General features: G+C 33.0%; 2 protein-coding genes across 2 annotated transcripts; one reads left to right on the forward strand and one right to left on the reverse strand.

Moving 5' to 3' along the window:
* Positions 1–14,230: 14,230 nt before the first annotated feature.
* LOC111001763 (leucine-rich repeat extensin-like protein 5) lies at positions 14,231–20,762 on the reverse strand. The gene is made up of 4 exons (XM_022271765.2): positions 19,883–20,762; positions 18,452–18,643; positions 18,096–18,275; positions 14,231–17,728 (listed from the first exon to the last, which is right to left on the reverse strand). Exons 1-4 carry the CDS (start codon positions 20,516–20,518, stop codon positions 17,216–17,218), a joined length of 1,521 nt encoding a protein of 506 aa, XP_022127457.2. The 5' UTR covers positions 20,519–20,762; the 3' UTR covers positions 14,231–17,215.
* Positions 20,763–21,885: 1,123 nt separating this feature from the next.
* LOC111001760 (probable 26S proteasome non-ATPase regulatory subunit 3) lies at positions 21,886–23,641 on the forward strand. Its single transcript, XM_022271762.2, has one exon. The coding sequence runs from the start codon at positions 22,038–22,040 to the stop codon at positions 23,523–23,525; it is 1,488 nt and encodes a 495-aa protein (XP_022127454.1). The 5' UTR covers positions 21,886–22,037; the 3' UTR covers positions 23,526–23,641.
* Positions 23,642–23,655: the final 14 nt, after the last annotated feature.

The following is a 23,655-nucleotide window of genomic DNA, read 5'->3' on the forward strand; positions in this document are numbered from 1 at the left end:
TTAACCTCCGCGTTGGTTCCCCTTTTGAACTTTTACTTATTACTTAGAAAGAGAATGCTTCCTTATTTTACAACTACTTTAAACTTAATATTTTACCGTTCTCTTATTTAATAACATTAAAACATTTTATTTATTCACTTGTTTACAAAGATGATTCATGCAAACGGGCAGGAGGCTCACCTGATGTAAAGTGATACCGCCGCCCATGGACACTCATATACACATTCAGACAAATTCGCCAGAGGGCTCTCGAGCGCGTTGCCGGCCTTATAAGAATTGGCACGCTGTTTTCTTGAAGGACTCTAAGTTGAATTGATTCGGAAATACTTCAGTGGGCAGCTGGTTCCACAGAGTGGTGGTGCGCGGAAAAAGCTCAGTTGTGGAACGGCGGACGTCGAAGTGATACTGGTGGAATTTGTGTTTTTATGTTTTAATTATATTTAAATTGTTTAAAGTCCATCTATTTATAAATTATATTTTCTAGGTATTAATATTGCTACATATCTATAACTAATTATAATTTAAAGCCGTCTCTTGTTGATCACGAATACACAATAATATAAGTTTAACAAGTAGGACTCGAATAACCCAATACACTTTGTTTTATTTTTGTAGCCTATTGTTGAAAGTTCCGGAATAGACCGTAAGTCAAGATTTAAAAAAAAAAACAAAAAAGATATGAAGTTAATAAGCTAGCTAGGGCTAGCTATTATATGGAATTTCGAGATTCCTACCAGCTCATTAAGACCATACATAAATATGGATGTAAAGGAGTCTAAATTCTACGCTTATTAATAATGAATATTCCGTAATACGAAGTTGTTGATTTTATTTAAATTCATATAATATGCATTCATGTGAAAAGGCTTTAGATTAACAATAAACCTCTTTCGGTCTAATGCTTGGAAATCTTTCTGAGGAATGCTGGGGAAACGTTGTTTGGGAGCCACATTAATAAAGAAGGAATAAATTTACGGTTATCTTTGATCGGTTATATATATGTTTCATGTAGCTTAATACCTGAAGCTATTTTTAAATTATAAACATGGGTTAAATTTCCGGTAGAACATTATTTACTTTATTTGGCACGGAAGGTTTTTAACCAATAAGACTTATCTTACTGACTTATAACACTAAGGGCCTGTTTCACAATGCAATGAATAAAGTGCCAAATAGCTATGCAACACATAAATTATTCGACACATAAAAGTTCCAAATAAGATACTTCACATTTCATGACGTATAGCGCTATCTGACAGTCGTGAAACGCAAAAATACTATTTATCCTACCAATAAGTAATAAATAGCTTATTTGGAACTTATCCGGACATTGTGAAACAGGCCCTAAGTGATACTAAAATACCTCCGTCATATCCTGTTGCGAGAATGATGCTGTATTTAGCATATGCTCCTTAATAAGTAGTCCCTCTGTGGCCATACTCTGATCATCAATACATTCTATATGCAAATTGTGGTAACGGTACTTTAATCAATACCTTCGGAAATGCTACCAAAAATGCTTGGGCTTAGTACGTCACACACACGGCATTATTGTCTATTTCTTTTACATTAAAAATGAAATTCCTCGATTTCGCAAATATCTGAATACCAGTAGCATGTGCAGCAAAGAACGCAGACAGAAACGTTTCAAAGCATCTACAAAATGTGTACGTGATATCGACACTTGCAATACTGACATGAATGTGTATTGTTCGCAAAATAACTATCGAAATTCATATACGAATATTGGAAGAAAACGCTCTACTGTAGCCGCCAGCAGTGTTACAGTTCCGCTGCTGAGAGAATTAACAGGAATTACTGAAAGCGTCAGTTAAAACGTACTACGTATTATGACACTGCTGAAATGTTTATTTTTCGCAATTTATTTTACTTGGCTTATTTATCACTCGGGTTTGGCTGTAAATACTGGTCGAATAAAATTCCGTAACCGCTCAGTGAATTTTGGACGAGAAGGCTGAATTCCTCTATGCCTAGCTCTATTATAATTTACATGATTAACAGAAATTTAATGTAAAACCTCTGGATGCCAGGACCATGTCAAGGATGCAGAATAGTACCTTGGGTACGTTCAAGTATTTCGTAAGCACAATAATGGGGAGAGGGGTCTTTTATTTTCTTATTTGGTGATTACGTCGACATTAATTATTTATGTTTTTACACATATTACCCACACATTGTCTTTACTTGAATAACGAAATGCATTATCGAGGATGCCTACAAAAAAATAATACGTTTATTTTAAAACTATTATTTTTCAGAGCGTTTGTTTACCTAACCTTTCGTATTTTCAGACAACTTTAAAGTAAGTAAAGACCGTATATACCGCAGGTGCTTCGATACAGTCTTCGATGAATAATTTTATACCGTTTGTCTCCAGTACAATGCAGCACAGCACATATAATTCATCACTGCCTGTTGAACCCGTCCAGGTCACCAGACTGATCTGCAGTCATCTCAGTAGATTTGCTTCTAGCTTACTTAACTACGAAGTGTGTGAACTCTTAAGATAATTTTCATTTCCCGGATACATTCTACAAAACTTATATAACTCCATTCGGTTGAATTTAAATTTTATTTCGTGATTGGTTAAGTTTTGTTGCATTCAAATAGCTGTTTAAAATAAGCTGCGATGAAATTGCGTGAATTTAATTCGCAACCACATTGTAATGAGCAAATGCTTGTCGAATATATTGACCTATATAATATATTATAACACTATGGATATTAAGCATACACATTATTAATTATCAGTATTATCTTAGTTTTTTAGCATGTGATTCCAACCAACACGTATTGGATTTGAATTAAATGGTTGACTTCGGCCAAGGAAGATATCGTAAAGAAATTGACATGCTTAGTTTATGCAGTTATTTATAAAAATAAATTAATAAAAGATAAAATACATAGAGAAATGTATGTGCCACATGGAGCACCAGCACTCTGGATATATATTTATATATCTTCATATAGAACTCTTATCAAGTCTTCATACATATTATTTATTTATTTATGCTATAGAATTGTTGAATTGGTATTTGAAAGTAGTTGTCATTTTAAAATTGTAATGTTTCGGTGTTGTTATCAAATTTCTAATATAGGATGAATGTCTTTAGTAACGGTTGGTAGGTACATATCACCTAGAGCGATAAAGATCGTCCGAAATCAGATATTAAATATATATAGAGTTACGAGTTCAATTACTTCTTACAACGTGCTATTACTAGCACAATACTTGCTAAGCCAAATTCTACTATCGGGAAATTAACATGCCAAGTAGTATGTTTTTTAATGGCTATATCTCATTATATTTTTAAAGGTAAAATTAAAAACAGTTAAAACTGTTATATATCTTTTATGTAAATAAACTAAAGTGTGAGATGAAAAGTTAAATTAATAATGACAGAGCGCGGCTTCACGCAAGCTTTGAATAAAACTCCCAACTTTAGCCACAATAACTTGCAGCCACCAATTAGGTGATTAAACTCTACGTTGAGCTGTAGGTAAATGACAAGTCTAGGCAATATTAAAGTTAAAATTGCAACATTTAGGACCAAAGGACCGACTAACTAATCTGCAAAATAGTTTAAAAGCATATAAAATACAGAAATTCTAAAATTAAACAGTCTAATGGCGCTAGGACCTTTAAACGGCTGGATCTTAGATTACTATGTGTTTAGAGATCATTTGTTTTTTTCTAATAGGCAGTTAGGTACAGTAGGCTAACACACGTCGTCGACTGTTTTGTATGCCGTGTGCCGGTTCCTCACAATGTTTTCTGTCACCGTACGCGTGTTAAACGTGCACATATTTAATTAAATTTAGCTTGTTCAATATTCTCAAATTAAGCTTTAGAGTCGAGTTCTATCAAAATGCAATTCAGATCTCTGTGTAATTCGGATCTGTGTGTCTATTACTAAGTGATTATATACATGATTCTATTAATGTTTAAACAAGTATTATATATTTAAATACTAAATTAGATGGTAATGAAACGCATTGTTTATAAATGTGTCGTTTACAATGTCTTTAGGTAATCTCGACAGTCATCGCCAATCAGAATATTGCACTTGTACTATTTTTTCCTGTATTCTTAGTTTTGTTTTCTTTTTGATGGAACCTCAAGTTTGCTAGGTATTTTTGCTACAATATTAATTAAGGAACATTCCAAAGGAAAACAGAGAAATAGTTTGAACTGACTTGGTTTGTAATACATAAAGATGAATGTACTGAATTAAAATAGCTCTTTAATAATTACATAGACCACCGACATTTTATAAAGTTTAACAGGGAATAATATATAGCGTGCCCCATACCACGAGAAATTGCGCGGAAAATTTAACAACAAAAATTGCATTCTACAAGATTTAAATAGCGAACAATGCAAATTTTATATATAGATTAACTTCATTTCACTAATGTATACATAATGCAAACATTTTCTTTGTGAATATTTACTTTACTGCGTTTTAGTTGGATTTTGCTTTGAGTTTGTAACATGCCAGAAATTGTGAACTGTAATTGCATCTGCAGCAATCGCCCACAAAGAGCAAGCTAGATTTTCTACGAATGTTTCCCATTGGCTAACTGCCGCCTAATTAGGTTCCCTACGTGCGTATAATCAATTTGGATACTTTACCCACAATCTTATGCTCTCACCTTAGAATTAATAAGAAGTTGCTTATAGTTCCAAAGACTTACATAATAAATAATATTTTTCTATATATACATATCTATATTTTTTATACATGTGTCTTCACTAAGACATCATGAACCTAATCTAAAATCGACCTAATCGAATCTAGCCTAACTTAAGACTAATAAGTAATTTAAGTCTAACTTAATTTACTAAAAAGTATAGAAGTAAGTGTCTAATAACACTACTTACAGTCTCTATTAAAGGGAAGAAGACACTCTGTTCTTGTGTTCTAATAATAAATAAATAAACAAATAAATAATCTTATCTGTATTCTTTGCATCGATTTTTCGATAGTTTTATAGTGACAATTCGATTTAAGACTTGTTCGATAAAAGTGGATACGATTTGCTGATACTACGGTATCTTTTCTAAATCAGTATCTTAACATGTAAAAACTTATACAATTCGCAAACCTATTTGATTAGTGCAAATATCGTGCAAATGAACTAGTTTTTATACCCATTCTAAGCGTAGATAAAATATGTTTTCAAAGTCGTAATGAATAACCTTTAGGCTGCAATAAATTACAGATATTCAGCGATAGTAGATTAAAATTTCAGCTTAACACCACGAGTAGAGCGGCGCGGCTTAACGCACATCAATTAAGTTAATTGAATACCATCCGTTAGCGGATAACAAATGGTCAAACCAATTCAGAAAGTGTCAAATTATTGAACTATTTACATTATTTTCCTTTAATCAACCGTAATCCCGGAGACTACTAATTGAACAATAATTGGTACACTGTGAAAATATAGTAAGGGAAACATTCGATACGTTTATATAAATTTCGTGTAACATAATATTGTTAAATGTATGTACAACATAACTAATAACTTTATATTCTTCCTTTGACCACTAAATAATATATCACAAAATATTAATATTTTATGTTAAACACAGCCTTGATAAAAAAGTACAAATTATTACGATTACAGTGTTTTTAAATGATCAATGCAAGTTTTGATTGGACACAGGTCAGTATTATTAATATTTAGAGAAGTGCAACTTAATTAGTTTAAATTGTTACCAAAGGTATCGGATAAAAAACGCAGTAATTTTTTCATGTATATTTTAAATTATCAAAAATAAAATTATATATATATATATATATATATATATATATATATATATATATATATATATGTATGTATATTATATCTAATATTAGTATTTTAAAATTATATTTAGGCAGTTATATATATATTTAAGCGGTTGGGTGCCAGTGGATGCTGTGATGTTGGAAGGTGGAGGAGGCCGTCCAGAACAAGGGGGTGTTGATGATTTAAATATTTTACATTTTCTACTATAATCCATAAACACTTTTATTACTAATAAATGATAATAATATCCTAAATTATATAGTACTATCGGTACGCTGCCAAAATATGGATATCAAGGATTTATGATCAATTAAGAGCTACAATACTATCAAGTTATCGTTCGGTTTATAAATTACACCGCTCTAGCCAAATTCGAAACTGCCATTTGCAACCCTTCAGCAGCTTCATACTTTTGTCAAATATACGTCCAGTTCGCTTATTTTAGTTTTTCTTTACATATATTTTATAAAGTTAAGGAATTCAATTGAATGGGAGCATTCAAATAAAATTGAAGAATGTTCGGTTCGGCGTTTAGTAATATCTAAACTATTCAATTTAAGTATTATTCGTGGTAAAACGTCGGTACGTTAAATATAATCAAATTATCGTTGAGTATTGTATACGATTATTTTATTTTATTTATAAATTCATATAAAAATACAGTAATGTATGTGATGATCTCCGTCCACTGAAGCGTCGACATTTATTATAATAACTTAAAAACAAATTTAATCACTTGAATTAATCATATTTTCGATCAATTCTTTTTTTAAATCAAACCAGGCACGATTATTTGTTTACATATACATCATCATTATCTTTATGTGTTAGGTCAAACGACAGCAAGAACGTATTAAGCTGGGTATCCACTATGTTCGCGAACCTCTTACGCTCCTCGCTCCTCCAACCGCTCTGATGAAGACAGTAATATACAATAGAAACCCTAATGCTGCATTGACCTGCGAACATTGACCGAATATGTCGAGCGCTAGAGGTTTGCGAACATAGTGGATACACAGCTTTATTGACGCCAGTGTACCTCGAGACTTGGCGCTTTAAGAGTAGTAAGAAAAGTAAAAATTTTGTTTATTATTATTAACAAATATCATTAAATACCGATTAAATGGTATTTGTTATGCCTCTTAACAGACAATTATACAAAAAAAATCTAATTTGATAGATTAGGAATGTTTTAATTTATAATAGTATTAGATATGTTTTCTCGACATATCCAAATAGATATTAATTTGATAATATTTTATTTTGATTTGATATTTATTGAAAAAAAAATCCACAAAAATCAAAATTATGTTTAGTCATAGGTTATTTACTTTATTTTTTATAGTTTCTAACTGAATAAATTTTTAGCTTCCAGTTTACTTTTTTAAATAAATTTTGATTGATCACTTTTCAACACTACATTATTAAAATTGACAGGATTTATTAAAACTTCGCAATATATTAGTTGTTAAGTTGTGTTTTACTGTTTAAAACACCATTAATAAGCATTAAAACTCAGCGGCATTCACCTATTTATATTTAAAACTCGATGTAAAAATGTATTTTTAACGTAAAATAAAAGAATAACCGCAAATTGGTTATCAAAAACGAGAAATATAGGTACAATGGGCAGGCTATTGTTTTTCTTCCGTTGAGCCGAGTGAAGCGGTTCGCACATGACCTACTAACGTGGAAAATACGTAGAGACCTCTGTGAAAAAATAATTTTAATTTTTCATGATTTTTCACTCCATTAAGTAGGTGTATATTCAGATTTAATTTCAAACCAATTTAAATATTTTATTATTCAACAAAACCTAAATTTTAACTAAACAATAATGAGTGTCAACCATAGTTTACAACTTTCGTCACTTGTCTATGAATATAAATTGGTTTAACATAAAATTAATTACCGTCTTCAGGCAAGAAAGTCTATATCAAGTTTATCTATGCCTATCAGGCCTATGTCAAGTAAAACTATATAATTGTTTTTATAAAAACAAAATTGAGGAAAGAAGTTTAAAATTTTTATAGATCACTGTGATAAATACTTAATTAGACAGGGCTCTATGCGACTGCGATACGAAATCTTTACGATTCTACAGAAAAAAATTAAAAATCTGAATAATTTAAAACGAAGGAACTGAATCATATCCTCAAATAAAATTATTAAAACTAGAATTCAGTCGTTGGCAGTTCTGTTTGTAGCCCAATCGCATTAACGAGCTATTTTTTCGCAGATCTTGATTGCTTTAACCCAGTTAAAGGCAGACTTTCGTTTAATTCCGTTTTATACTTTTCAACCACAAGTGATCAAGTATTTTAATATCGTATCACGCTATAAAACAATTAATATTATACCGAAGCAATCCCTATTTGTGTTTTATATTGCATTATATGTATACTTATTACAATTAATGTACTAATTACTGGAATGTATAGTATATTTACATTATATATAAAGGATGTTGTGAGTCTTGTCATTGTCTTATTCTTAAGATGGAGTAATACATTAACCCTACTGCTATAATTGTACCACAATCTCACATATTATACGACTATTTTAAAAAGAACTACGTAGACACAGCTACGCAAAGGAAATCGCCGACTTTACTTATTATTTAAACTGAGCTTACTGCACTATATCATAACAAAGCCTTATCAACACTTCCACGTAAACTGTGAAACGGTCGTGAGCTTAAGTTTGTTTCTAAATCATCTTTAGTTGAGATTGCAAGTTCACACATTAGACATTTATGCAAATCTTATTAATTTGTGATACGTGCAGACTGCGTTGCACTTAAAGTATGTACTAAGTACATAAACACATTTGCAACAACACACGGAGATAAATTTTTAACAAAAACATGTTACCACTAATAAAATATTCAATGAAATAAGGGAAGAGAATATCTAGTAGACGTGTATTTCGGTAGAACTTTACCGATTATTACGATATCTTAAGCATTACATCATCCGTGTGAAGTATGTTTTAATTGCAAATATACAAAAACATTACATTCGGGATTCGAACATAGATTCACAATATCGTGCACATAATGATTAAGAGACTGTTTTCAAAATTTTCTATTAGCTCGTATTTTTCTTTCGCGGAATAAGAAGATATTTTTATGGAAATGTTTTTTCCGACAGCTTCGGCACGTCAATCATAAATGCTTTTCCTTTCTTTGTAATCCTAGAGTTACTCGAACTAAGTCTACTATACGTACCTACGGCTCGCTTATCTGCTAGTTTAAATGGTCCAGTGAATAGGCTATCTCGCTCTTTTTTACAAACATTGATGAAAATATTGATGTGTTTTACAACAGTGTTACCGCAACCTTGTTTTGCAGGCTCTTAAATCTTATTGTGGTTTAAGTTTTCATTTTGTTTGTTTATTAATGTTTTTATTTATCTTTTAGTTTAGTTATTATTTATATTATTAATATTTCGTTTTGTTTTATTTTATTTTTATTTCTTTTGTTGTCGTTTCTTTTTTTTATGTAATTGTTGTGGGATAAGTGTATTAGGTATTTTTTAAGTATACACCTTGTTTTAGAATGTATATATAAATAAATAAAATGTTTTGTTACTCTATAAGTCTATAACGACTAACGAGTATCTTTGATTTTATATTTTAAGTTAAATGATTTATAAAATGAATGCCCATAAGAAATATATACTGTCTAATTAAAGCCGTATCATTTTAAAATCCAATAAAACGGTACTGAAAATGCCCGTAGACCATTTATGTTCAATTATATTTCGTTATTGTCGATACAATTTATGTTGTAAATTGTAAATGAATAAACTGTATTTTATTGCCACCAACATTTTATCCAACATGCTCGAACAATTATTAATGAATTTTATTAATTGAAATTGTACAGTATTGAGATATAATAAATAATAAGGTAATACTTTAATACATATTTTGAACTGCTTAAACGGTATCGCCGATTCTGAAGGTCCGTCCTGTTCAAAAATATTTAAAAATGCAAACAGCAACAAAAATTCAAAAAACCTAAGTCGTTTTGTTAACCCTTTCTTTAGGGTCGTTGTCAGTTGAAGAGGTTCAAGCATATACAATTAAACATACTATTTGCTTGTAAGTATTACTTTTACACAGTAATGACTTGGTATGCCGGCAAAGACACCATGTTTCATTGGCACCCAATATCATGTTAAACCATTTTATATCTCAATAAATTAAATATGGAAAAAGATCGTAAGTAGGTAGTAAAACTCTGTAATATTCCACTACAATAGAAAGTAATTTTCTTATAAATAAATACTTCAAGCGACTAAACTTGACTAGGAACTTCAAAATTTAGTTACAAATATTTCAATTTTATATGAAATTAGTAAATTAATAGACACCCGATAACCCACTTGGCTCGTAAAGCTCCTTTGTCTGCCAAAGTACTTAAGATATTATTACTGTATTCAAATAATGCAAATATTTATAAGGTTCTCAAATATGGCAATAAAGGCGTGGTGTAGTGGTTAACGCAGATGGCGTACCAGCTCAAGTTCTCTAAAACTTCCAATTGCAGTGGCAATGCCGACTTCGAGGTTTGTGTATGCATTTTCGATGGAGTTCTCTCAATATCCCGTAGCCGCAGTAGCACTTCTGTGGCAATCTAGGGCTGGCGCGATAAAGAATCTCAATGTCATAACCACTAATCGCTTACCCTACTAGGTGACGTATTGGTACCGATCAACCGAATCATTCTGATGAACTGTCCTGAGAAGCAGCCATGGTAAAAGTCTCAGAAAGGATTTCTGATTCGATTTTGATCGGATTTCAAAGACAATAATATATCTAAAACACATCCAGCAGAGAATTAAGGCAAGCGGGAACGTTTATCAAACAGTTGTGAGTTGTGACCTCTCGAGTTTAATTAAAATTTTAATTTATCGTGAAAGCAGCCGCGTATGGCGCGACCGAGACTCGGCGAGCAATTTACGCTTATCTATGGTAGTTCTTATAACCATTTCGGAGTTATCACTTATCAGTGTAACTCTTAAATTACCCAATCGTAAATTCGTCGTTAAGTCGAAGTTTAATCACAAAACTACTATCCCAAGATATTTACTTTTAAATATTAAGAAGTTTTTTTTAAGTAAATAAATAGGATATGTAGGAGTTTGTTATTTGTGTTTTTAATCAAAATATAATAATTTTGCCTTTTAATTAGTTACATAGTTTGCATGTTTACGAAACCGTATACTTCCAATATTGCACATTATTATTAATTCATAATATCTGCTTAAACTCATTAAAATACTAATAGTAAAACAATTACTAGGAAAACAATTTATTTACAGAAATTACTTTCATGCTTATAGAAGCAAGAAAATGGTCGCCGCCGGTCGGGATAACATTTTTGTTACTTAGTAAAATAAAAACGATTGAAGTGTGTAACATCAGTCTTTCGGGCTCTGTAAGCAAACAAGATTGATGACATTTTGATAAATAGGGATAGCAGTACCCAGTAAATACAAAACTTTTGCGTACTTAGAGATAATTCATACTTTACATAACAAGTCTTTATGGTTCGTACGATACGGTTAGATGTTTATATGTTACATTGAATTGTACCCAGATTGACTATTAGACTATTAGTGATCACTGTTCCCTTTTGTGCTAGACCCGTAGTCAATTTGGAACTAGATTATAGCGTAGATAAAAATAATGATTGCTGATGAACATCGTTCCTCAATATTTACTTTGAAGGTTCAGCGGATTTATCGCCACTGCTATATACAAGTACATGTTACAGGTAGATATAAAAATCAGTGAACATGAATATTTACATCACTGATGAGACTTGATTTAATGTTCAGCATTTGTCAGAAAACAGTTTATTTAGATTGGTATAGCATTTTATATTCTTAACGTAGAAAAAAAACAACTTTGAATGTGGTTTTCCATGCTGTTCTTTTTTATCAATATATTTAATATATTCGGTGGAAAAGTTTTCAGAGATGTATGTATTTATTTTCTGCCTGTGTATACGCTTTAATTACGTAACTAATCACTTACCCAAGCTCAACCCTTTAGGCTTTCGATTGCTAACGTATTGCAAATTTGAAGGTAATGCAAAAATACTCAAACAATTTTACGAATGAATGAAATCTAGGTACTACTCTGATTTGTAGTTACACAGTTCTCCGAAACTAAAATTTCATTTTAAAGCAAGGCTAGTAAAATTCCCCTTTGTCGTTGACGGAATTGTGGCCAACAATGCATCAGTTGGATACGAAAATTGAGAAATGGGAATACTGTTCCGTTTCTTTGTGCCACGGTAGGTATTAAGTTCAAATTCTACTTTGAAATATATTCACGAAATTTTAAGATTCCAATGGAGTAGGTACAGTTATTACACCCTCCCGTACCGCACGGTCTTTTACAGACACAAAACTCGACTACGTATATATTACATTTAATACATTATACATTTTGGACCTATGTTGTTCGAGATCTTTTTGTTACTATCTTTAGTACAGAAAATTGGTCCTGTAAACACGGAGGACCAAAAGCCAACCGTGGTTATGTGGCCTTCAGAGGTATTTTTATAACATGCACAGCATCGCCCGCAATAGGACATGTTAACAAGGTGGGCAAGTCCGCATCCTGCCGCGTGGTAACATTGAAATCACGGCCTCCAATGGCATAAATTATTTGGGATGCACTTTAGCACAGCAAGAAACTCCCATCAGCGTACTCACTCAGTTTGTAGAGCTGGGGGAGGTCGGTTGCAATGCTTGGAAGGACCCGTCACCATCCTTATCCTTTCCTTTGGACGCATCACTGTGCACGTAGAACGATGACGAGTATCGGCTGTGGGATGATAATCATTCTTACAAATATGAACTTCTACTTATATACTTATATATTACTATATACTTCCCTTCTATCATAGTACGTTTACTTTCATTTCGTTTCATTTTTAATTATGTATTAATGTTTAGAACATTAATCTTAAAGCAGATAACATTTGTAAAAAATCTCATAATTTAATACCTACGTGCTTGTCTGTAACTTTTGCTAAAACTTTGATTTAAGCATAAAGTTTTCATCTTTCGAGCAAACTAGGCAAGCGTATAAGAAATTGTTGAACCCGAAAATACGACGCAAAGTTAACACGTGTTACGAAAGATTCGGTGCTTCATACGCATTTTTTACAAATATTGTATGAGCCTTTTAATAATTTAATTTAGGTCAAAGAGATCAACAATAACGGGGTTCCTGGTGTTTGAGACAGTTATATATAGCAGTGCGGTATTTCTCCAATGTTGAGCTAGATAAAAAAGTGATGGTTTTTAAACACCGTTGAGTCAGCTCCATATAAAAGAGATTTCCGATATGATGGTGCATTCCTCAGCGGAGACACTTGTCCACTATAACATCTGTGCTACTATCTACTCTGAACAGAGATAACCCTCGCCGTTTCAAAATGATAATCACCCAGCAAGCTTACCAAGTCTCCTCGGATTACTTACGTCTTAGTACTCGTTTACATGCCAAATCTAGCTTATTATGGGTCGATCGCTGGAAAACGGTATTACAGGGTAACCCCTCTTGATCTGTTCATACCTCCATAGATAATTAATGATGAACATTGTGTTTATTATGCATAAAGAAAACATTCTTTAAGAATGTTTTGAATGATCCTATCTATGATTAGGCAGATCCGTGGCTAAAAAATCAGGTGACAATAGAGTTTGTTTTGAAATTTCATGGTTTTATTTCATTCATTTTCATCATCTTTTTTACCTGAATAAAATATGCGAAAGTGTTAAGTTTTAGTTTTTGGGAATGATTTTTATTTTACTCGTGGTAATTATAATATTATATCGATCGGCGATCGCTGCTAGGAACTGTAATGTTATCGTCTTAGTAGAGCGATGGCTCCAGTCACTGAGTTTGAGACAATCGTAAACATCGGAGTCAGATTATGAATTATGTACCTCGAATATTTTATATTTTATCAATTATTTGAAATCAGTGGCACTACAACCTCTTTAGGTCTTGGCTTCAGATATCTGAATCTGTTTCATGATCATTTTTTAAAATCTCATAGGCAAGTAGGTGATCAGTCTCCAGTGCCTGACACACGTCGTCGACTTTTTGGGTCGGAGACATGTCGGTTTTCTCACGATGTTTTCCTTCACTGTTCCAGCAAATGTTAAATGCGCACATAGAAAGAAAGTCCATTGGTCACACAGCATGGGACATTACAGCCGGGAATCGAACGTACGACCTCAGGTATGAGAGTCGCACGCTGAAGCCACTAGGCCAACACTGCTCTTCCACTTTACTACCTAAAAACTAACAGTGGCTTTGGTACCCAGACGTCGCTACGCTGGATGAATTGAATTATGCAAAAATAACAAACGCAAAAGAGATTTTGGATGTTTATTTTTCAGGAAGCTAACGACACAGCATTGGTGGGATACATAGGTAAAATACTTGGCCGAAACACTCATTTTCCTGAAATGCTGATATTTTAGTAGAAAGTACAACAGCATAAGTACCCAAATAATGGGAAAACCAACGGTATAAATATCGCTTTAGGGCAGTTTTTAGTAAAGCGAGTCATTTACAAACTATTATAACTAGTTACACACCCTACTAAATCACAATTTCTAATTATGTCAAAAATTATCACATTTATGTTATGTACAAAAATATTTTCATACTTCGTCTAGTATAAAATTAAGCTGCTTTGTAACAATTGTATGTAACAAATTAATCAAAATATGTAACTTAGATATGAAATACCACGCGTTAGTTAATATTATTAAAAAAAAAACAAAACATAAAGCTCGACAAGGGTCGAATAAATTGCGTTTTATATTTCAGCTGAATGCCTGTTTTAAAATATTTAAAAATTGTTTGAAAATTTAAAAAGTTTTAAAATTTGATGTCTGTAGTAGTCCTCAAAATACTTTACTTTTGAGTTCTGTTTTTTTACACGCTGAACTTGAAAAATTGAATACAGCGCTCTCTAGTGTCAAACCGCGACACGCGTTTATAAAACTATTGTAAAAAAGGACTCTCTCAGATTACTGATTGAATATATATCGCTGGCCAGCTTTATAATCACCTACAAAGTAGAATCCTTTGTTGAAGTCATCCCGATCTAGAACAAGAGTTCGCAGGTAAAGCAACATAAAATTGTTATCTATGTTAAGTTTTTTTTTTTCACTTGATAAGCCTCGGCGAAAAAGCGATTGCGGGCCTCGCAACGGCACTCCAAATTCGCCCGACAATCGCTCACTTTACTCGCTTCGACAATAACGTACTAAATATTTGCATTCAGATTTGTTTATTCCGTATACAATCTTAAACAACATTAAAAACGTCTAAGACAAGAAAAATTTAAATGTCTATGTTACACTAATTCTTTCAATCCTATATTATATTATAATACTAAGTACGTCAAACATAGATTTCACTGGAAAGGAAAATAAGTTAAATTTACAATAAACCAACAATAAAATAAAATAGGATTTTATCTGTAAACGTCCTTTAAAATAGAAATATACGAAAAATATTGTAAGTGTAGCCACAAAATACAATGATTCTTGAGTTTCAACAGTTTTAGACAAAAGCGGGTTATAAAATTATGTCACACGCCTATTTGAACTAGGAACTGAGCCTTGAATGTGGCACTATATTTAAATTTCACTTTAATTATTTTTTTAACTATGGTCATGTTACAATAACTGTAGTTTACGGAACAGGCATCAGCTGATACATTCAACCACCATTTAATTTTTATTTAGATAAATTTAAGATACTTAACATTGCTATGTCTAAACTTTTAATAATTTTAAATATTTAACACAAAACTGGACAACCTTTATAAGGATTGAATTTTGTATAGTCCCACGAGATTAACCTTAAAATTATCGGATTCAAAACATTAAATTTACAAAATAATGTTATTTACAATTTAATTGTGCATATACATGAATATATATTGCGGACTTATACTGGGACCGATCTAGATACCTAAAGAAAAATTAATCATTTTAAATAATGCGCGGATTTTTGTGCTGGAACTCAATACAAATGTATAAGCCGTAGGACAATTGGTATTATTGCGAAATCTTTCAATATTGCGAGAAACATTTAATTTAATTGTAAGGATAAAGTTCTGTAACATCAACAAGAGTGTCCATGGGTAAGCCTCCTGCCCGTTTGCCCCCTGTTCTATAAAAAAAAAACATTCACAAGTTTTTGATTTTCATTTCATGTTTGATGTTAATTAGTTAAAACTAGAATTATTTTATTACATAAGTTATTAGTAAATACATAAAACCCCCAAAAACCAGTCACCCCTTTCGTCAATTAACACGTCATATTAGTTATGATAAGTCAACATTGCATTTTATGGGAATTTCGCAAAAACATTTCCTTTTGCCCTACAACATATCAAAGCATTAGAGTTCAGAGACAAATCTCATTTCGGCTAATTTCTGCATCCGAACTGCAATCGATTCCAATAAAAAAAAAACTAATTTGAACTGTTTGATGGGAATTCAAATACGTTGTGACAGTGATCAATAAAATCAGGGGACGCTGTAATTTACATAATTCAAACCTATTTACAAAGTACCCCACGTACAAGTCCCTTATTTATAACTATTTACAATGACTATTTATATAATTTATTTAGAGCATTGCATTACCGTGAGCTTGATCTAATTACCTCATTGTTCAACATAAATTGCGCTCAGACATACGCACGTATGTTCAGTCAACTATTGAAATCTAAATTTTGATGTAGACATTTTATTAAATCCGTATCTAAATCAGTCTTGGAGTGAAGGAAACTAATCATTTACATCACAATCAAATGTTGAATAGCTCGATTTGAACTTGTGTGCTCATCCCTATTTCTTATGGTATTGATATGAGTTAATTGGGAATTCCATATTTTATTTCAAATCAGGTCATTTACCACAAAAATCCATAATTCACATAAAGCTCTTTTGTATTTTAGGTGATTTTTGTTTTTTTGTGCTTTTGTTATACATAACATTTACTGATTTTGAACTAAACATAAATGGCACTTGTAATTTATATATATTTTGGCTGTGAATTAAAATTGTCGCAATAGATGGAATTCCCACGTTATAATCTCTTCGTAACTGCACTTTCAATACAGATTATTTTCTATGCTGGATATACTATTTGCACTCTTGCAATAGTATTCTTATCTAACACCAATTGCTTAAATCAGTGCAATCCTAAAAAGTGCAATCACTTACATTTACCGTTATATCGTTATGAACCCTTCGCACACTTAACTGTCTGGCGTGGCGAGCTCACACACTCGGGCATCCGGCTCGAAGGACCAAGCGATCTTCAGTTGGTTCTATTTATCCGTCGCTTCAGGGGGGGCACCGCCGAAATCTAACTGATAGCCCCCCGCGCGAGTCATTTCTTCCATACTGGGTTCTTTGCATTCATGTCCGGCGTGTCCGCCAGCGCCGCAGTTCCAGCACGAGAGCTTGGGGGGCGCATATAGGACGGGCACGAATCCTGCGTAGGGGGCAGTGGCGGGATAAGGCGGCGGTTCACCATTCGCGAAAGGCGCAGGTGGCGGACGGTACGCGGGAGGTGGCGTGGGGTACGGATAGGGGCGCGGGTAAGGCATGAAGGACACGGGCGGGGCAGTTCCAGGGGGCGGTGCAGAGGGCGTGTGACGGCGCTGCGGGGGCGCAGGGGTCCCGGGGGGAGTAGATCCCGTACTTGACGAGTCCGACGAGGTCGCAGGGGGACAGTAGGCTGCCCGTCGTCTCACCCCGTTTAGTTTCTCCAGCGACCGGTACTGATGGTGTACCGCACTGATTTCACGGAGACGTTCCTCGCCGATTGTATGTCGCAACTGTAAATTAAATCAACAATGTCAGTACTATGTTATATAACACCATTAAGATATTCGATTATGAATGAAAATTTATAGAATGTTTTGAAAATGGGTCTTCTAAAATGGTTAATGCAAAGTATAAGAAATATAATCATATTTGAATCACTTTTATAAGCTAGCCATGACCACTTTTTACATAAACTTCCAATGCAGTGAAACCAATTATGTAAAATAAGTAAATCCACTTGTGTATTTTCACTGGAGTAATGAATGCATTAGTTTTTTTTAAATTTCAAACAAACATATTTTCTGTACTGGTGAAACTGTTCCAGGTGACGCTCATAACCTATTTACACCTTATGTAGAGTAAAGCACAATGTCTCACCTCTCCAACAGAAAGACTGTCAAAGTTAGCAGCTAGATGTTGTAAAGGGGGATCAGGCAGCGGCGGTGAACGGTCACGTGATAAGCGGCGACGAGATCGAGGCGATGCAGCCCGACTGTCCCCAGGAGAAGATACTAGTGGTGAAGGTGGAGGTCCACCAGTTGCGTGGTAATTTATTACCTGAGAATTATATTAGAAATTATAAATATTAGAATTGATAAAACAGAGAACTGTATAATAATTTAAAGACACACAGTAGCAATGTCAAACATGGTTAAACAACTAAGCATATTAAGTTACAAAGCTTGGACTGCTGTTTTTATGTACACAAACATTGGTATTTTACGGTTATTTACCTCCATGGGCGGATTAAGTGGAGATACTATAATATTAGCTGGCCAAGTGTGCGGTCCTATGAATTCGCCTATGTTATACTGTGGCATTGGCAAACCAGGCGGTGGATGAGGCACGTCCGGTAACATAGGAAGTCCACTTGCATTCCGCACTGGTGGTGAACTAATTTCTGGCACTGCTTCTGAGCTGTTGGGCTGAAACATTTGAACATTTTAAGATTAAAACAGGTACAACTAGAGACGTAGCTGTTCCTTTACACTGGCTGAGTTCACAAGAGTTGCTAGCTATATTGTTAGTTATGAATAGATAGATTTAGGAATATAAGTTTAATTTTTTAATGTTTTTATCTAGAATAGTTGGTGTGGGATTTTGGAATTCTATCGTATTAGTAATTACTGTTAAGATAGAAAAATGTAGTGATAAATAAATAAAAAATATTTCATACTAGTTGTCTTATATATTAAATGCAACAGCTTAATTTTGCGGGATTAGAATCAGATTTAACATATAAAAAACACCAATTTTATCTACATTTTGAAAAAAAAAGTATTGTTGTATTGTAAGAAACCTATTGACAGGAAGAGTCCTACACACCTCTATAGTCATAGTATGAAATGAATGAATAATTAACAACATCAACCTTAGCTACTTTCTTTCGATGTAGAGGTAATATTCCAAAACAAGAGAATCTGAATCACAACCCGAATACAAAAACTTAACAATATAGCCATTATATTATACAATAATTGAATATGTTATCATAATCATACAGTATAGTAATGAAACTATACATTGTATATCTTTTAAAGTGAGAACTATTTCCAACAAACTTGTTCTATTCTCTTATCTGTGAAAGGTTATCAAACTTTATTGATGCTGAGGATTTCTATCAGAAATTCAAATATTTTAAATTCTAGCATATTATGCAATTTGTGGATGTGATCAATTTCTAATTTAATTCATTATGTTACGTTAGGAATTACATACACTCCTATATTTGATACTTATTTCAATTTACAACTTAATCATTAAAGTCATATTTAATACAGAAATCACATATTACATAAAAATATATCTAATAACTAACCTTAAAATTTAATTATTAAAAAATATTATTAAAAGGAGTCCCTTTAGGCAAGGTTCCGAAGATACTAGCAGCTTTCCCCCTTTGAATAGCTAGACTAATTCTTTGTGCGAGGTAGCTGCCAGCTCTTCGTTCTCCTGTGATGTCGACTAACCTATATTATATATTGTACCTCGACTAACATGTATTTCATAATGTATTGTAAAATTTCTAAGAACAATTTTTTTTAATTTAGTGTATGGCATTTATATACTGGTATGATGTTTTTGTAAATTTCTAAAATGAAATACAGAATAATTACTTCTCAACTTAACTACAATAAAGAAAAAGACAGATATAATTCTATTACCTGAACTCCAGGGGTCTTCACAAACATCAAACCAGGAGGAGGCCCCAAATTTGGTATATTTGGAGGTGGAATTGACATGTTTAGAGTGACATTGGATTGAGTATGGCCACCACTTACTGGAACTACATTGAGATGTTCTTGCTGCTCTTGAAATTGTAGCCGTTGGTCTTCTAATTTCAACTTTTCTAATATTTCACCAAAATGTGACTTTTGGTCAAATGTAAATGCTGGATGGTGAAGTGCCATAGTATATAACAGCAATATTTCTTCAAGCAGATCGCCATATAGACCTTTGAGAAGTCCACTTTGTTCTAAGTTAACCATGGCATTGTACAATGTTGTAGCACATGCAAAATTACATGACCTTAAAAGAGAGACGTAAAGTGCCATTTTTCGTCGTGTTCTGGAGTCTGTATCGGCACCTCCAATATCGGCGGCAAGATCTGTTGGATTATTAGCTCTAAGTTCCGCTCCACGCAACTCCTGAAAGTCTCGTTTACCGAGCTCTTCTAAGTACGTCCCGATAAAACGTAATTCGAATGGCAAGCACATATTTAGTAATGTACACATTGCGTCTATACGTTTATAGCTTTCCAATTCTTTAAACCATGATACCACGTCCTCTTTGCAAACCATTTCCAGAACACATTGAAAATTTAAGAAAAGAATCAACCGGTCCCCTGTGGCCGTGGCGCCTTAGTCTTTTATAACTTTGGGCACAAACTGTTTTTGTGACAAGATGGATAATATCCAAATATTTTCAATTGTAACATTAGTAATTAAAAACTTTAATCCTTTTATCACAATTTCCTTGGTACAGTATATTGGTTAGGCAACTACGAGCATTGCTATTTGCTAGTAGTTTTGGTTTGTTTAGAATCTATGGTAAATACTTGAAAGTACTCCATGTAAAACGACAAAAAATTCCCAAAATTTGTATTAAATTATTAAAGTGTCCAACAAGTAGCGATCAAATTGATTTTTATATTAAGCTCTTTTTATTTTAAACATAAAAGAGTGCATTCTTAATCTCATTTGAATTTATATTTTGCAATAATTGGTTGGGCACTTTTTTTTATCGAAACATCAATATCAAATCACTGTTTTCGTAGCAAGGGTAAGTAATAATGCTTCGTAACTCTTTTTAACTTTCAATCATTGGTACCGTAAGCAATTGCATAGTCGTTTATCAATCAATCAATCAATCAAAATATTATTATTCATATAGGTAAACAAGTACACTTATGTATGTCAAAAAAAAAAAGAATTTGTTATAGCATTTGGAAGTGGAAATAATTAAATTTTACTGAAAAACCTTTAAAAAACAAATGAAAAAGGAAGGTGATCAATAATTTCTAACTGAAATGGTTTAAAGTTCAGTAATAGTTATTGAAGCTTTATACTATATCTTGTTGGAAAACATTCACATTTAGTGGCACAAGAAATTATTATGTGAACTTATTATGTGTGTGACCCCATAGTGTTGAAGCTACTATCACTAAATCTATAACAAATCGTTAGCGTTTTTGGTCTGCATCAATAATGTTGATAAAAAAATTATGACTTAAATATATATTATGGGTAGTAGAAGAGAAACAATAAGGTATTATTAATTATAAATTAATAATAACTTAATGATCTTTGCAATTATTAGGTTCACATTTATTATTCATTATAATACATTGTTCTTTAAATGTTACTAAAATGGTGGGCAAAGTACAATAAATTGGTAACATTTGGCAAAGTCCGTTGTCTACGCAAACACAGTCTAAAACTATATTACAGATGCATATTATCATCTAATAAAAGTATAAATAAAAAAGAAATGTAATAAATTAAAACAAATTTTTAAAATCATATCTGATTTTACGATTTGTCGTTTGGAGTTTGTATTATTTATTGTGTAAATCCTTAGTAACTGACAAACGAACAGAATCAAAATATTTGTATATATCTAAATAGTCTGTGTCAATAGCACATCTGCAAATATACTGATAAATGTCAACGATTACTCCTGTCTGTTACTCGGCATATTTTTGACATGATGATTTGAAGAATAATCGAATTAATTTCGAGGAACTTTCAACTATATTGTTCATTTTTTTAGTCTATCAAAAAAGTTTTTGTATAAGTGCTATTACTAATTAAAATTATAATGGCTCCAGTTGAACAAGATGTTGAAATGAAGAACGTTGATAGTCCTGCAGCAGCAAGTGACGCTGATGCGAATGACGTGAAAAAGGATGCTGATGTCCTAACAGTGCAAGACCTCCGGGAACATGTGAGGCAAATCGACAAAGCAGTGACGTCAAAGGAACCAAGATTCGCTTTAAGAGTACTTCGGTCTCTTCCAGGTACCAGAAGAAAATTAAATGGCAATGTTTTACGTGCTATTATAAACCAACTGTATCCGGCTGGAACTGAGAAAGAAACTCTAATTACCTTTGTTGAGCAACCTCAACCTGGTTCTGTGGAGATTGAAGCACCCCGGGCCCGAAGTGCTCCTAAGCCTCCAGTTCCTGAAGTTGATGCCTATATACATCTTTTGGTGTTAGTTCGTATGCTTGACACTAATAGATTGGAAGAGGCAACAGAATGTTCACAACAACTGATTTCTAAAGTAACAGCTCAGAACAGGAGGACATTAGACCTCATTGCTGCTAAATGTTATTTTTATCATTCCCGAGTCTTTGAACTCACTAACAAATTGGATCTTATTAGGGGCCTACTTCATGGTCGCCTCCGTACTTCAACATTACGTAATGATTATGAGGGACAAGCTGTTTTAATTAATTGCCTATTAAGGAACTATTTACACTATGCTTTGTATGACCAAGCTGATAAATTAGTCAGCAAATCTGTTTTTCCAGAAAATGCTAGTAACAATGAATGGGCAAGATTCTTATATTACTTAGGAAGAATCAAGGCTGCTCGTCTTGAATACAGTGATGCTCACAAACATCTTGTACAAGCCTTAAGGAAGGCTCCACAAACAGCTGCTGTTGGTTTCCGCCAAACAGTTCAAAAACTTGCTATTGTTGTGGAACTTCTCTTGGGAGATATCCCTGAAAGGGCCATATTTAGGCAATCACAGTTGAGAAAGGCCTTAGCACCTTACTTCCAACTTACTCAAGCCGTGCGGCTAGGTAATTTGCAAAGGTTTGGGGAAGTGTTGGAGAATTTTGGACCTCAATTTCGCTCTGATCACACATTTACTTTGATTCTGCGTCTGCGTCAAAACGTTATTAAAACTGCAATAAGATCTATTGGCCTGTCATACTCTCGTATTTCTCCTAAAGATATTGCTCGAAAGCTTGGTCTTGACTCTTCAGAAGATGCAGAGTTTATTGTTGCTAAAGCTATAAGAGATGGAGTAATTGAAGCAACCATTGATCCAGAGAAGGGATACATGAGCAACAAGGAAAGTTCTGATTTGTACTGCACTAGGGAGCCACAATTAGCCTTTCATCAGCGTATATCATTCTGCTTGGAACTCCACAATCAAAGTGTTAAAGCTATGAGATATCCTCCAAAGTCCTATGGTAAAGAATTAGAGAGTGCTGAAGAAAGACGGGAACGGGAGCAACAAGACTTAGAGCTAGCTAAGGAGATGGCAGAAGAGGATGATGATGGCTTTCCTTAAATATTCTTAAAGCACTTCTAATTATCTTTGCAGTAGTTTTATTTTTATAATACAAATTTTGTAATTGTATTAACACTTTCATTCTTAAATATAATTAAATATTTCATTATCAATTATCAATTTATTATTC

This window comes from Pieris rapae, chromosome 16 (assembly GCF_905147795.1).
Source record: "Pieris rapae chromosome 16, ilPieRapa1.1, whole genome shotgun sequence".
Classification (NCBI taxonomy): domain Eukaryota; kingdom Metazoa; phylum Arthropoda; class Insecta; order Lepidoptera; family Pieridae; genus Pieris; species Pieris rapae.

Coding starts and splice junctions, on each gene's coding strand:
- LOC111001763 (XM_022271765.2), bottom strand. CDS start 20,518: ATGGTTTGCAAAGAGGACGTGGTATCATGGTTTAAAGAATTGGAAAGC. Junction 18,276..18,451: donor CACTTAATCCGCCCATGGAG/GTAAATAACCGT, acceptor TATAATTCTCAG/GTAATAAATTACCACGCAAC. Junction 17,729..18,095: donor ACAGTCTTTCTGTTGGAGAG/GTGAGACATTGT, acceptor TTTAATTTACAG/TTGCGACATACAATCGGCGA.
- LOC111001760 (XM_022271762.2), top strand. CDS start 22,038: ATGGCTCCAGTTGAACAAGATGTTGAAATGAAGAACGTTGATAGTCCT.